The 16,753-nt window shown below is 41.1% G+C and overlaps 1 protein-coding gene across 4 annotated transcripts in view; it reads right to left on the bottom strand.

The window, feature by feature from the left end:
- Positions 1 to 2,755: 2,755 nt before the first annotated feature.
- The window catches only part of LOC123498097 (puromycin-sensitive aminopeptidase-like), a 123,438-nt gene continuing 109,440 nt past the window's right edge, over positions 2,756 to 16,753 (bottom strand). For 3 of the 4 annotated variants that reach the window (XM_045245226.1, XM_045245228.1, XM_045245227.1), the window contains exons 13-16: positions 16,039 to 16,238; positions 15,449 to 15,556; positions 4,407 to 4,529; positions 2,756 to 4,049 (exon numbers count right to left, since the gene is read on the bottom strand). In XM_045245226.1, the coding sequence (XP_045101161.1) occupies positions 3,834 to 4,049; positions 4,407 to 4,529; positions 15,449 to 15,556; positions 16,039 to 16,238 (647 nt within the window). In that variant the 3' untranslated portion in view covers positions 2,756 to 3,833. Of the gene's footprint in view, positions 4,050 to 4,406; positions 4,530 to 7,954; positions 8,932 to 15,448; positions 15,557 to 16,038; positions 16,239 to 16,753 lie in introns of those variants that run through there. The other variant, XM_045245229.1, reaches the window with a different exon arrangement.

Below are 16,753 nucleotides of genomic sequence, written 5' to 3'. Positions count from 1 at the left end.
CGTCTGTCACTTCACAATCATCTATCTGATCGTTCGCCAGTATGGCTTCTGTCAAGATCGCTCTACTGGTGTTCTTCTGGCTTTCTTTACCGAGTCTTGGTCATCCTCTTTTAGAGATTTCGGTAAAACTCTTGCTGTCGCATCAGACGTATCAAAAACTTTTGATGGAGTATGGCATAAAGCTTCAATTTCCAAACTGCCCTCCTATGGTGTCTATCCTTCTCTCTGCAACTTTATCTCAAATTTTCTTTCCAACCGTCTATTGCTGCTGTGATAGACAGCCATTGTTCTTCTCCTAAATCTATTTATAGTGGTGTTCCTAAGGGTTCTGTCCTGTCACCTACTCTCTTTCTATTGTTCATTAATGATCTTAACGAAACTTCTTTCCCTATCCACTCTTACGCTGACGATATCACCCTATATCTTTCCATGTCCTTTCAGAGATGTCCAACCCTTTGGAAAGTCAACAGATCACGCAGGAATGCTACAGAACGCCAGACTTCTGATCTTTCTAAGATTTCCGATTGGGGCAAAGAAAATCTAGTTTTCAATGTCTCAAAAACTCAGTTCCCTTATCAACTTGACATAACCTTCCAAACAACTATCCCCTCTTCTCCAGAGACACTCAACTGTCTCTCTCTTCCACACTGAATATCCTCAGTCTGTCTTTTACTAATATCTTAACTGGAAACTTCACATCTCATCTCTTGCTAAAACAGCTTCTATGAAGTTGTGTGTTTTGTGGCATCTCTGGCAATTTTTCTCGACCCTCTTAACTGCTTACTCTGTATAAGGGCCTTATCCGTCCTTGTTTGGAGTACTTTTCGCATGTTTGGGGGGGTTCCACTCACACAGTTTTATTAGATAGGGTGAAATCAAAAGTTTTCTGTCTCATCAACTCCCATCCACTGACAGTCTTTCTTCAGCCTCTTTCTCACCACCGAAATGTTGGATCTCTTTCTATCTTTTATCGCTATTTTCAAGCTAACTGTTCAACTGATCTTGCTAACTGCATGCCTCCCCCTCCTCTTGCAGTCTCACTGCACAAGGCTTTCTTCTTCCTCTCATCCCTTTTCTGTCTAACTCTCTAATGCAAGAATTAAACAGTACTGTCAATCATTCATACCTTTCACTGGTAAACTCTGGAACTCCCTGCCTGCTTCTGTATTTCCATCTACCTACAACTTGACCTCTTTTAACCCCTTCAATACGGTGACGCCTATGTAGGCGTCATGAAGCCCCAGTAGCATATACGGTGACGCCTATGTAGGCGTCATATTTCTTTTCTGAGCTTTCTTCAGTTCAGTTGTCCCGTATAGTGTGTTGGATACCAATTACACACGCTGTATGTTGTCTTTGAAATCCTAGTGCTCCTCCCACTATCCTTGTCTCCACCAATCACTAAAGATAAGCTACATGCGTCCCGCCTTGTGTCCAAAATTACCCAATGGCATAGACTGTTCCCATTTTTCTCTCTCTCTCTCCCCATCTCCCTTTCCTCCCTCCCTATCTCCCTTCCTATCTCCCTTCCCTCCCTCTCCCTCTCCCTCTCGAAAGATGAGTTACATGTGTCCCGCCTTGTAACATTCGTGAAACACACACACACACACACACAAAAACAACAAATTTTCTAATCTCTCTCTCTCTCTTTTTCTCCGAAGAGAGAAACGTCCACTTTCCTCTTCGAAGGCGATATAGTGACTAAAAAATAGCAGCATAATACACAAAGACAAGTATGACAAGCTTGCACGAGTTTCCCGCGCTCGGGCGCGCGGCACTACCACCCGTATATCATACAGGCGGGCTTTTTTAACATCCGGCGCGAAGGGGTTAAGAGAAAGGTGTCAAGACTCTCTAATTTTGGATAACCCTCCTTATCTTTTAGAGAACCAAGCATCAAGTGGGCCTTTTTTTTCTTCTTTACCATTGTGTTGCCCTTGGCTGGCCTTCTCTCCTACATGGAAAAAAAAGAAAAGAAAAAAAAAAAAAAAAATTGCCCATTCTTTTGGCTAACTCTCCTGGCTCTATTTGGGGACTGGCATCTAAGTCGGCGTTTATGTTTAATTGTTTTTGTTGCTCTTGGCCAGTTTTCCCCATTTACCTAATAAAACTATCTTCCAAATATAATTACAAATACACAAAGTTAATGAGAATACATATTTTTTTCCCAGCAACACTATAATATTTATGCCACATTTCTTTATTGATTTATCTTATTTCTAGCGTCTTTATAAATGTAGCAGTAAGTTGCTTAGTGTAGTTTTAGGAAAAATGACAGTAGTACCCTTACCTTGACCTCATCCTAGCAGCCTAGCATCCTATTATAGTCTGGCCATAAATTTCTTATATATACTTGAAGTTACATGGGTTTTTACAAGCTTCTTTTCTATTGTTTCAGTAACAGATTAACAATTGTCAACATGAGAAAAGCTCTTTAGAAACTTTGAATTTATGTAGCTTCTGAAAATAGTCATTGGGAGAGCAGAGCATTTCTGAATACACAGGCCATAAAGATAAATAGTTACTTGCACTTTGAGCCTCCAACATCATAAATTTACAGAATCTTCCAAATGGATGATACTGTCATGTAACCTACTATTTCATGAGAGAGAGAGAGAGAGAGAGAGAGAGAGAGAGAGAGAGAGAGAGAGAGAGAGAAGAGAGAGAGAGAGAGAGAGAGAGAGAGAGAGAGAGAGAGAGAGAGAGAGAGAGAGAGAGAGAGAATCAAACATGGTTTCTAGTAATGATTCCGAGATAATTTTATAATTATTTTATTTATTCAAAAATTAGAATGTGATACCCAGGTCAGCACACTTTTATGTTCAATATTCACAACATGAATCTTGAAATAAAATAAAATGAAAAAGTTAGTAAAGCATATCACAATGCAGAGTCAATACTTAAGAAATTCAAAGTACTCATGAGCAGTCTTTGGAAGCCTATAATATTAACTTTATAGAGCAAGACAAACTATGAAATTGTATGGTCACAAGTTTAATTAGTAATCACTATCTCTAGTAATATGTTAAATCATGTGATAATAAACAACAGCAATTTCTGGAGATACTAAAGAATACTTTAAGTATAATTAGCCAGCTTGGTGAGCTTGTACTCTATGAGGTATCCTGCATCCATTTACGGCCTTTCCTTGGAACGTTTGATTGAACACTGAATGCTGGCTTAAGGCCCCTAAGATGCATTCTTAAAAATATAATAATGAACAATTAAAGTTATTATCAATTAGAAAACAATCATCATGCCACTTTTTATTATTGCCTTCGTGTGTGTGTGTGTGTGTGTGTGTGTGTGTGTGTGTGTGTGTGTGTGTGTGTGTGTGTGTGTGTGTGTGTGTGTGTGTGTGTAATCCACCAGGGTCTTGATCATGTTTTGAGTTTGTGACTGCTAGGTGTTACCATCATGAAAAGAGCTTTGAGCTCTTGGAAACCAATCTACAAATAAGGCTAGAATCTCACACATTTCAAACACACAGTATGAGTATATCCCATCCTCTTGCTCAAGGATAATAGTGACTGCTCAAAGCAGAGTAAAAAAAAGAGAGAGAGAGAGAGAGAGAGAGAGAGAGAGAGAGAGAGAGAGAGAGAGAGAGAGAGAGAGAGAGAGAGAGAGAGAGAGAGAGAGAGAGAGAGAGAGAGAGAGAGAGAGAGAGAGAGAGAGAGAGAGAGAGAGAGAGAGAGAGAGAGAGAGAGAGAGAGAGAGAGAGAGAGAGAGAGAGAGAGAGAGAGAGAGAGAGAGAGAGAGATAATGGAGTATACTGTGACAGAGACAGATATCTAGAGATAAACACAGTGGCAGGTGTGGTGGGGTACTTTTTATTACTCTGCAGCCTCTGCCAAATACTTCTTGATGGCATCCTGGTCACGCTGCAGCCAGGCTGCATTGAGCCTGATGGTTTCTAAGCTCTGCTGTACTGTTCTCTCTGTACCAGGAATTTGCTTATCACGGAAGAAGTTTTCAACTTCAGCTGCCATCTCTTCACTGGCAAAGTTTTCAGTGATGTATCGTATCAATCGGGTGACCAGGTATCCACCCTTTAAAAGAGACAAAAAATATGGAACTTCAGAAATATGAGAATGGAACCTGAGCATACATTCTGAGAATAGATAAACCCAAATTTTTTTATGTGATGAAGGGATAGAGGGGAGTGACTGGGTGAAAAATGATTCAGAAAGACCTTAAAGATCTAGAACTAGGCTCAGATGTTGGTGGAGATCACAAAGTTTAGCAAGCCTCCAAAACATTAATGGAACCTCAGAATTATGGTGTTAGTGTTGACCGAACTGATAGGACTAATAAATGTTTTATTAGTGGCTTTAAATTTTATATAACAATATTTTATTATCCCAATAAGATCACACATGACAAACATGTCCACATTTTATATTCACCTCATATCTGTCAAGCAGCTCCTGATGATTCTTCTTGAAGAAAGCCCATGCAGCAGAGCGGCCGGGAGCTGTCATTGCCACACTGATGATGACAAAGATGGTATCCTGGTTCCTCACCTCACTCTATGGGAATTAAGTCATGGTGATCACTTAGTAACCCTCAATGCTTACACACCTTCTGAACTCCTTCAACTATACATACATGTTAAGCATATTGGAACATCAATAATTTGTTGGTAACTAATAAATATAATAATAATAGTAATAATAGTATTGGTAATAAAAAAAATAATAATAAATAAATAAAATAAATAAAAAAAAAATTAAATAAAAAAATAAATAATAATAATAATAATAATAATAATAATAATAATAATAATAATAAAAGTAAATATTGCTCTAATCCCTCCTCAGGATCTCCCAAACCCTCTGGCATTTTGTCTCAGCTAATTCAAGGGGATCTGATCCATGTGTGGTAACTTGATGCAGTAGAAGAAACAAGAAATGAAGAAACACTGATATATGATGGTAAACATATGAGGTGTTCAGAATAGTAGTGACGTAAGTGCCACCCCAGCCAATTTCGAGGTTTGTATAGCATTTTTTTCGTCTTGCCTTCAGCTTTCTGAATCTGTAACATCCAAGTCAAAATTCGGCCCACAACATGGTCAAAATTCCCATTCTTTGGAACGGCCATGTGTCTGTAAAAAAAAAAAAAAAAAAAAAAAAAAAAAATCGTGCTCACTCAATGATGATGTATGTACTCGGGCAGGCAATAGGAGGCCTGCATTTTCAACCTGGTGTGTCTCAGCAAGCTATGGTATAGCACTATCTTCTTCCTATTGTGTTTGGCTCGCATCTGTGCCGTCAGAAGTATTATGGCAATAAGTGTGAAATTCCACTGGTAGTGAAGGCATTGATCAACCATATCGGCATCACATTAATGTGACCGCACAGTGAATTCTACACCAATGTATCTCCACCTGGGCTGCTCAGTGACCAATGGGGAAGCAGGGATGCCAGGCTGTCTACCACATCCTAGTAGCCCCCCCACCAATCATTATCATCATCATCATCAACATCATCAACACCAACATCATCATTACATTCATCGTCATCGTTTAGTCATCTTCAATCAACTGAGAAGCCTACACCAACCATCGCCTTCATCAATATAACTGTTGGATTTTTTTTTTTTGAGCACACGCCCACGCACATGGATTTTGTTGTGTTTACAGAGGCCTGGGTGACTTGTGTGACAATAGTTTCCAGGAATTACATTGTAAGGCAGCATGAGTAAGGATGAGTTTACACCTAAATGCAGGTAGGTATGAGACCAGGGAAGGAATGCAAGAAGAGGATGAATAGTTGATGAGAGAGAGGGGACATTTGGAGGTTTTGATGCAGCAAACACTGCCCTCCACAAGAGAGTGTTAACACTGGAAAGAAAATTGGATAAATGGATAAAGGAGAATATGGGAATTAAAGAGAACGAAGAACAGGATAGAGTTTCAGAACTTGAAAGAAAGGATAAAAAGAGTGGAAGAAAATTAAGCAAGGTTAAGAGCAGAAACCGAGGAACTGAAAAAAAGAACCAGCCATGTATAAGAAACAGATGGAAGAAGGACTCACTAAGTAGAGAAAGAAAAAGAGGATCTGAAAGATCTAGTAAACAAAGAAGAGGAAAGAGTACAGGGCATGATTAAGAAAGAAGTACAGGCATGGAGAGTCCAAGATAAGAAAGACAAGGATAACTTTCAGGTGATTCAGGAACAGCTAAAAGAAAGAGATGAGAATATCGCAAACAAAATTATAAGAGTCCTTAAAATTAAGGAAAAAGAAAATTTAGTAAGGGAAATTGCAGAAAAGAAAAAGTGTAATCATATTTGGCCTGAAAGAAAAAAAGTAAAATATAGACCAAGAAAGGAAAAAGAGGAAATGAAATCAGTCAAAAACCTACTAAAGAATCTAAATGACGAGGATAGACAGAACTTAGAGGAGGAGGTAGAAGAAATCCACAGAATGGGACCTTATCAAGAAGGAACAGTGGGACCAATTAAGATACTACTAAAATCACAAGCAGCAACAGAAGAAATACTATATAGAACAACAAAACTCAAAGAAACAGAAGGTTGCAAGGATATAAAGAAAAACAGAAAGGAGGAAGAAAGGAAGAGACACAATGAATTGGCGGCAGAAGCAAGGGTAAAAAATAATGAAAGGTCAGAGGAGGAGAAGAAGGCATTTTTTTTAAAGAATTCTAGGAGACAGGATAAGGAAATGATATATAAAAAAGAAGAGGAAAAAGTGGAGCAAGTTTAACTAAAAATGATAAGCCATGTTATAGGGCTTCATTTTACAAAAAAAACTAGAGCTTTCTACCTCATCTCAGTAAAAAGTTATTGCATTCTGAATTTTACAAAACTTTAACTGCATTTTTCTCAGTTTTTTTTTTTTGGTGCTTACGTCACTACTATTCTGAACGCCTCATATGTAGTACTAGTCAGTAGATAGCGTGTTTGTCATAAACTTAGATATTTGACCCAGCCTTTAACAAGGGGTAGGTGGATTAGAGATGGCTCCCAGATAACAGAGGGTATGGGAGTCAAATGCCGGGGAATTAGAGAAAATGACCCGGACAGAGGTCATAGTATGACTAAAACAGCCTTAGTGGCTTATCAACGAAGTGTTGTGTTGCTGTGATGTCATTTATATGTTGTACTAGGGTGTACTAGAGTATTTCACACATACTGATTTGTATGTGCCATTCGACTTTCTGTTGTCCACAAATGGAGGTCAAAAGTCCGCCCTCAGTCTCTGAAGGGCCAATAGAAAACTGGTCACATTTTTGGACGTGTTATTACATTTACAGACGATTTGATATGCATATTGTATGTGACCTTCAACCTTATGTTTGTCTACATGTGGAGGTCAAAAGTCTGCTCTCAGCCTATGAATGGTCAATAGCAAAACTGGACTATTTTTGGCGTGTTAGGTGATTGAAGTGTGACTACATATTTGATGGATATGACTTTTGACCCTGTATGACTGTTTCTTTTGTGAGAAAGGAAGTAACAAACATGGATATATAGTAGTTTCAACAAGGAAGAACAGGATAACTAGAAGAAGGCAGGAGAGAGAGGGCAGAAGTCAAGAGGTTGTGGTTCCAGACTTGAGAGAAGAGGAACCTGTGGAGTCTTCCTTGTATTAGTGAGTAGAGCTCTATACAGGCAACCCCTGCTTAACGAAGGTTCACACAACGAAATTTCGCTACAATGAAGGTTTCATTTTACTACCATCTGCTCGTTTAACAAACAACAAACTCGCTTTAAAGAAGTTTTATCCAGGTAATTTTGTCCAAGTTTGAAACCCCCGCCGTATCACGCAAGCCAACAGGCTTTTGAATACACCAGCGCCTCTCATGGACAACACGCGTACCACTCACTGCCCCTGTTCAAAACAATAACAGCGTCAGCAGCAGCTCATTTTCCCTCGCTCAACTTACCACCAAAACGCTCTTCAATGTCACCTAGCGTTGCTAAGAAGACCAGGAAGTCTCTTACTCTTGAAGTGAAGCTGGATATTATTCAGACATGAGAGAGGCGAGATAACTAATAGCATTGATTGCCACCATCTTGACTACGGGACTGTGGCGGAGGAGGTAAGATAAGGTGTGTTTTTGCTCTGGATTTTCTTTGTTTATTTCATTCTTTTTTTGCTTAAGCAAAAAAAAGAATGATGTACGACAATGATTGTAAAGTGTGCAAAGGTGAGGTAAATAATAGGGATAATTCTATCGCGTGTGAGTTTTGCAGTGATTGGTATCACACTTGATGTGTGGGGCTGAAGGAAGCTAGTCAGAGGCTGCTGAGCAACGACTTCCTTATAAGCCTATGCCCTGATTGCCTAGACACTACCAGGGCATGGTGGGAGGAGAAACGGAAAGCAAAGAATGAGGGAGACACGGATAGGACAGAGGAGGGCCCTGGCCCTAGTAGTGAGGGAGACGTAGAGGTGAAGAAATGAGTGTGGAAGAAGACAGTAGTTTGGGGGAGGCAAGTAGGGAGTCGAAGGTACAGGAGGAGGCCAGGGGAGGAACTAGGAGCAAGAGAGTACAAGATACCCCCAGCCAGACACAGGTCAACGGTAAAAGTACACAGGAGGGCAATGGAAAGAGAGGTAAGGAAGACTAGGGTAATATTGGAGGTCGAGACAGGGATAGTAGAGGTAAGGATCAGAGTGAGTCGGCATGGATGGGCGTAGGTCGGCAATCTTGGCGACATATCCAGGATGGCAAGCGGCTTTGGCTCAAGACAGGGAGTAAGTTAGGAGGATGTGGTTATTTGGAGACAGCCTGATGAGAGGAGTAGGAAAAGAGATATACTCCCTGTCCAAAGGTGGCTACAAGGTGATGGATAAGAGCAGACCAGGGGCCAATATCCGGGGCATCCGTGAGGTGGTAATGAATTCCCTCCACCAGATGGAGCCCAAAGACCTGGTGGTGATAGAGGGACGAGGAAACGGGCTGGAAGATAGAGGAGGATGGGAGATGGTTAGGGTGATAGAGGAAATAGTTAGAGTGGTGGAGCACAAGATACACAGGAGGCCCTTGGTGATGTGTATCCCTAAGGCTGGGTTCACATAGAACTATACGGTATACGGTATACGATATTTGCTATTCGGTAAACACTATACGCTATACTCTACGTATATGGGCATGGCGGGTCACATAGGCTGCACGCGTATACTACTTACAGTCTTTTGGGTGCTGTCAAAATGGATTCTTCAGACAAAGAAGATTTGGCTCTTCTTTTACTGATCGTTATTTTTTTCACTTAGTCATCCGGACTTGAATGCATGCCAATATGCTTATGTTTCCTACCTGAATCTAATTTCTAAAAAATAAAACACATTCCGTTTCGAAATAAATTATTGAAATTCGAAAATAAACTTGTATTTTTTTACCACAAACTCTACCAAGTGAGAAAAGGCAGGGTTGGATCACATACTGACTTTTTACAATTGAAATATATACAAATACAAATACTTTCGCTTGGGCTTCCAAAAATTAATATGAAGGCATGTGCTTCGAAATTCCGATGAAATGAGTCGCAACAATCCTTGTATTTGTAACTTGCCTTGCAAAAATTAAAAGCTGCCACAACTAAACACAATGGTATCTGGTGGTATACTATACAATACACAGCTATACGGCACTTCGTATAGTGCCCTCCTATATGACGCGGTATTAGGCAAATCACCTTGTTCGATTCCAGGTATACGCGTGCCCTCACAAACGTGCACCGTATACCCGTATAGTATAGTTCTATGTGAACCCATCCTAAGAGGCGGGACAAGGAGGGTCAGGTCTGTGGCCGGGAGAGGAGATGGGTAAATGAAAAGTTGGTAGGAAGGCTGGAGGACTAGAAATGTGACAGGATACAGTTGTGGGAGAGGATGGACTGGTGGCAGGTGTGGACACAGGACGGTGTGCATATGTCCAATATAGGAAAGGTGTGGGTGTCTTGGAACCTGGTGGAGTGGGCTCAGCAATGGGAGGAAGGTACAAAGGAATAGAATAGAATCCGAAGAGGAGGGGCGGGTGTTGTTATGAGAGAAAAGGAGGACAGAAGCATCAAAGAGAGCAGGCTACCGAGAGAAAGGGAACCTGCGGGAAAAGAGTGTGCGAATGTGAAAGGAAGAGGAGGTACCCACAGAGCGTCAGGATGCATGAAGATTGGGTGTGTGAATGTGAGAGGATGGGGCACTGGGAAATTTGAGGACGTTTCTAAGGAGCTCGAAGAGTGGCATTTTGACTTAGTCGGAATGACCGAGACACACCTGAGGGATGATGTGCAAGTGGATGGTTGTGAGTATGTGATGATTGGAAAGGGACGGAAGATTCAGGACAGAATAGGATGAGGGGCAACTTTCATGTACAGGAAGGAAAGGAATTTTAGAGTAGAAAAACTAGATGTAGGAAGCTGTGCCATGAGTGAGGATATTCTAGCAGTGAAGGTAGAGTGCACAGGTGAGCATAGGAAGTGTGAAAGTTTGGTGGTGATTGTAGTATACATGACAGTAGAGGGTGAGAGAGTAGTGACAGAGAACAGCAGGAAGTATGGTATTCTAAGGAAGATCGTGGGAGAATGTGCTGGAGAGAGAGTGATTGTTATGGGAGATATGAATGCACATGTAGGTATACTAGGCGAGCAAATGAACAGGAATGGAGAAATGCTTGACGGCTTTGTAAATGAGATGGAGTTGGAGAACCTGAATGAGACCCTGGCTGAAGGACGAGTGACTTGGTGTGCGAGGAACCAGGAGTCTGCGATTGATTATATGTTAGTGAATAGGAGAATGCGTGAGATGGTGGAGCGCATGTGGATTGATGAGGATGGAACGATTGACATTGTCTCGGACCATAACATGCTGGTGTTGGAGTGTAAGTTGAATGGGAGACAGAATAGGAATACAAAAGCTAAGAGGAGAAGGTGGAGGCTAAGGGATGCAGGATGGGAGAATTTCCAGGTAGACCTGAGTGAGAGATGCTGGGAAGATGAAAACTTGAATGATGTGGATGAATTGAATGATAGATTTGCTGAGAATGTGAGGGAACGCAGTTGCCAGCCAGATAGGGTATGTGAGGACGAGTGCCAGAAAGCGTACATGTAAGCTGTGGTGGAACGATAAGGTTAGGGATGCCAGGAGAGAGAGAGGGATGAGATTAAATAAGGTGTGTAGACAGCTGAGAAAGAGGAGGCATGAGAGTGAAGAGGCAGAAAGTGATTACCAGAATGCATGGACAGCATATGTGAGGCAGCAGCGAGTGACGAAGTGGGAAGATAATGAATGCCAAGGGTAGGTGTGAGAGAAGTGTGATTCAGTCCCTCAGAGAGAAAAGTGTGGAAGGTAGCAAAGAATGGTATAGATTCCTGAGGGGTGAGGGGATGTCTGACCGTGAAAATGTGGAGAGTCTCAAGGTGAATGGGACAGTGGTGACACACAAGGAAGAGATGAGAAAGGTGATCAAAGAGTTCTGGGAAGAGATTGGAGGTGTTGGTGAGGTATTTGATGTTAAAGAAGGGTGTGTGACACTGGAGAGAAAGGACGGATGAATTGAATGATAGAATCAGCAGAGAGGAAGTGGAGAAATGTGTGAAAAGGCAAAAGAATGGTAAGGCAGCAGGGCCGGATGAGATACCATATGAGATGTACAAAATGGAGAAGTTCTGATTGATAGGATGACTGAGCTCTTTAACCAGGTGTGGGAGGAAGAGAGTGCCAAGAGTGTGGAATGAATGTAGGGTGACTCTGTTACACAAGGGAGGATACAAGAGTAAAGATGAGTTGAAAAACTACAGGCCCATTGCATTAGTGAATACAGTGGGTAAAGTGTTCAGTGGTGTGCTGAATGAGAGATTGTGTAAATGGATTGAACAAACTGGAGTGCTGGGTGAAGAACAGAATGGTTTCCGTGTGGATAGGAGAGCTGAAGACAACATGTTTGTGGTGAATGAGCTGATTGAGAGGAAAAGGAAGGAGGGTAGTAAATTATACTTGGGTTTTCTGGATATAGAGAAAGCGTATGACAGGGTGAATAGAAGAATGTTAGGCAGAGTCTTAGAAAAGATTGGACTGAGTTCAAAGATAGTTAGTATAGTGCAAAGTATGTATGTGGACACAAGAGCTAGATATAGACTAGGAGACATAGAAACAGACTGGGTAAAGAGTGAGAGAGGAGTCAGGCAGGGTTGTATTTTGTCACCAACCCTCTTCAGTTTATATACAGAAGAACTGGCTGCCAGAATGAGAAGGATGAATGCAGGAGTAAAGGTGGGGAATGATAGGGTATGTGTGCTCTTGTATGCAGATGATGTGGTAGTCATGAGTGAATCAGCAGAGGAGCTCCAAAGTCTCCTGGATGTTGTAGATGGCTATGGAAGAGACTTTGGGGTGAGATTCAGCAGTGAGAAGAGCAAGGTGATGGTTGTGAATAGGTCAGATGATGAAAGAAACTTGGTGTGGAGACTGGGAGAAAATGAGGTGCAACAGGCTGAGGAATACAAGTATCTGGGGATGTGGATGAGTCCATATGGCTGTGTGAAAGCAAAGAATGAAAAGATGAGTTTGGTGAACCAGTGGGTGGGTCGGCTAGGAAGTGCAGCAAGGATGAGAGCCAGCAAGTATGATGTGCTGCGAGAAGTTTGGAAGAGCGTGGCTGTTCTAAGCATCATGTATGGTATGGATGTGATGACGTGGAATGAAAGTGAATTAGAGAAGCTAGAAATAGGACAGAACAGAGTAGCAAGAATGGCTCTAAATGCACCAAGGTCTGCAGCAATAGAGGCATTAGGGGAAACATGGGATGGAGTGCCTTCAGAGAGAGGCATGTAAAGGCAACACTGATATTCAAGGCTAGGCTAGAACGAATGAATGATGCAAGAATAGTTAGGAAGGTGTTTCTATGGAATGTTAGGAATAGCAGGTGGGGGAAGAAGTGTGTCAGGATGGTAGTGAAGAGTGGTCTGGAAACTAGTTGGGCATTCCAGCGAGTTGAAGGGAAGCATGTTGAGAGTGACTGGAGCATGATTGTTGGAAATGGAGAGGGCCCAGACTGGGATGTAAGGAAGTGGAAGAGAGAGATAGACAGAAGGGTGAAGTGTATTGGACTGAGTGAATGGAGGACTAGGATGGAACAAAAGAGTACTCTGGAGTGGTATAGGGAGAAAGAGGCCCCAATGTATGAAAAGTGGTATGATGGCAGCCTGGGGGGTGACCTCCTCTTCCGAGCTAGGGCACAGTGCATGAATGTGAATGCAAGGAGTTACAGATGGTCAGAGTCCCGCAGCAAAGTGTGCCAGATGTGTGACATGGGAGAGGACGAGACGGTGGAGCATGTGATGCTGGAGTGTGTGAAGTATGCCAGAGACAGGAATGAGATGATGTAAGTGGTGCTGAGGGAACTTGGGGATGCCAGGGTGGAGAAACGAGTGAAAGGATGATAGAAGCTTTCAAGGAGTTCCTGGAGAAAATGTGGAGTGCCAGATGCAAGAGTTAGTAGTATGAAGGATGGTGTCTAGTTTAGGTTTTTGCCGCCTTTTTTTTCTTTTTATCCCCTACAGGAGCTACCAATACTAAGGCCTGCCTCAGGAGAAATCCTGGGACACCTGTAGAATCAAGATCAAGATCCATCTACTGTTTCTACTATTTTCAAGTCAGCAGACTCTATTAAGAAGGCTAGTGAGACCATATCTTCCTTGCAAGCTAAAAGAACCACCTGAACTCGTGACTCTAAAATGGATAAAATGGAAAACCTTGTGGAAATGTGGTCTTGGGGGCAAGGTTTGTAAAAAGCTAATAGAAAAAAATATATATATATATATATATATATATATATATATATATATATATATATATATTTTTTTTTACCCATGTGGTATGTTGGGGACCAGCCCAGAACGCATCCCCCCTATTTCCATTATTTCCTAAAGAAAAATTACATCCACTTAACAAATTTCCGCTCTACGAACAGCTTTGACACCCCCTATCCTGTTCGTTAAGCGGAGTTTTACTGTAATTAATAGATCTAATTCTGAGTGGGGTCAAGTAATTTGTGGGGTGCCACAGGGTTCAGTTTTAAGGCCATTGTTATTTCTAATATATATCAATAACTCAGATAGTGGAATTAGTAACGATATTAGAAAATTTGCAGATGACACAAATATAGGTAGATTAATTAGGTCAGATTCGAATGCCATCGTCTTACAGACAGATTTAAACAGGATGAACAAGTAGACCAACAAATGGCAGATGCAGTTCAATACTAACAAGTGCAGGGTACTTAGCGTAGGTAGAGGTAACCCACACAATATGTACACAATAAATAATGAGGCAGAAGGAGGTTCAAAATATGAGAAAGATTTAGGAGTCTGATCCTGATCAAAGGAAGCAATGTATAGAGGCTAGAAATAAGGCAAATAGGGTACTAGGATTAGTTTTTAGGAGTGTTAAAAGCAGGAGTCCTGAAGTAATACTAAAATTATATTTGGCACTGGTCAGACCATATCTTGACTATGCGGTACAATTTTGGTGCCCACATTTTAGGAAGAATATAGGTCTATTGGAGTCAGTGCAAAGGAGGATGTCTAATAAAAAGATACAGGGGATGATGGACATCCCTTATGAAGCAAGATTGAAAAAAAAAAAAAAAAAAATTGCATTCCTTAGAGAGATGCAGGTTCAGAGATCTGATAAAAGTATTTAAGTGGTATAGGGGTTTTAACAAAGGGGACATGAATGAAGTTCTTAGGATCAGTAGTGGGGATAGAACCAGAAATGATGGGTTTAAGCTTGAAAAATACAGATTTAGGAGAGAAATTGGAAGAAACTGGTTTTCAAACAGAGTGGTTGATGAGTGGAATGGACTCAGTGATCATGTTGTTACGGCCGAGTCAATAGGGAGCTTTAAAAGATTAGATAAATTTATGGATGGGGATGATAAATGGAATTGGGGTAGCTTTTATCATACAGGGACTGCCACATGTAGGCCTGACAGTCTCTTGCAGATTCCCTCTTTTCTTACGTTCTTATGTTCCTTGTAAACTTCACACCTTTAAATCTAGTGTACTTTTTCACACAGTATGTTTTAGCATTGAGCACAATCTCATCATCTGAATTTATCAACCAATAAGTTAATCAAACTAATTCCTCTTGCTTTCCTCCCTATTGTAACATGTACTTTACTACCTAATGCAATGATCACATCACTCAGTAAACAACTAACCTGCTATTTTGTAATGTACAATATGATGCAAGTAAAATCTATGGAAAATAAAATGTACAATTGGTAAAATAATAAATAAATAACAAGGAATAGTGCATAAAATACATTTAACCAATACAATATTCTTTAACATTTACCAATGACAGTTTTCTATTTCTGCATCTTCTGCTATGATGACACAAAAATAATCATGAAAAAAAGTCATTAGTTGACTTCCTACTAAAATGCAGACCACAGAAAGAATGCATATACTTACAGACATGGCAAACTGCAGGACACGCTGAATGAGGTTGGGGTCTCTAGTGGCTCCCAGTGAACGAGAGATGCGGTCCTTTTCCTCATGAAGGTCAGCCTCACGGTACAGCTGCAAAAAACCATCACCCAGAATTAGCATTACCACCGATTTACAAAATCAACACTGTCACTTTATGAGCTTGACATGCTATGCTATAAGTCTTCCTGCCACTACAATATTAATATAATGCAAATTAATTGCTAGGGATTGTCTTATTTCCTTTTTATACAAGAAAAAAAAAAAAGGTAATTTAAATGTATGATGAAAAATGCCTTGGCTCTGCATTATACAAAGCAAGCCCTACTCTTAAATGTACACTATGTGTTTCTTTGTACAAAAAATGTTTAGTAGTGAAATACAGGTACAAATAAAAATATATATGAAAATGAAGTTCTCACTCGTTTAGAAGAGTATATGCAAGAAACAAAATAAATGAGAGGAATGTAACTGTATTTAGAGACTAAACAGTTAAGGAAGTACAGTATCAATAAGACATTATTTCAAGTCATGTAAGGAGACAATAAGCAGACAGACAGACAGAGAACTCTTACCTTAAGCATTTGCTCATATGTCTTTTCATCAGCTTGTGAAACAACAGTCTTGTACACAGGGGAGCGCAGATCAGCAGGCAGAGTAACAGTATTAGCGACATGGGCCAGCAGTCGCTTCTTGGCCTCTGTAACCACAGACTCTTCTCCATAAAGACCAAGCTGTCCTAATACCAATGACCTCAGCAAGGTATCCAGGTGTTCTGAGTATGAAAAGATAAGTCTATTTAGTACATATGAGGAGTCTCGTGCTGAAATAGCTTAACCGCCACCCTGACCGTTTTTGAGTTAGTACGGGTTCCCGGTAGATGGCAGTCTCGTACACCACGTGACAACAAAGAAACACCCGATAGCCACCTCTATGACCCCAAGGCAGAGGGTTTAGAGTCAGGTACCAACATGCAATAAATGTGTGGAGGTCTGAAATTTTTGAGTTGGAGTAGCTTATGAGCCACCGCGAGCCAGCCAATGGGAGCACGGGTTGCGAGAAAGCCACCGCTCAGCCAATCATAGCCACGTTACCATCCCGCTTCTTCAGTCAGGTGGCGCCATTCTTACAACACGTGTTGCATCTCCTTGGGAACTCTCCCTGTTTTCAGCCATTTTTCTTGTGGATTTACCTGCTAAAATGAGTGACGCTGGTGATCAGAGTAGAGGGGAGGTGTCAGTGCTTAAGGCGAGTAAGCGTAGACGGCCGGAGACGTGGAAAAAAAACCTA

Source organism: Portunus trituberculatus, chromosome 47 (assembly GCF_017591435.1).
Source record: "Portunus trituberculatus isolate SZX2019 chromosome 47, ASM1759143v1, whole genome shotgun sequence".
Taxonomy (NCBI): Eukaryota; Metazoa; Arthropoda; class Malacostraca; order Decapoda; family Portunidae; genus Portunus; species Portunus trituberculatus.
The sequence above is the reverse complement of the archived record's forward strand: the minus strand, read 5'-3'. Positions and strand labels throughout refer to the sequence as shown.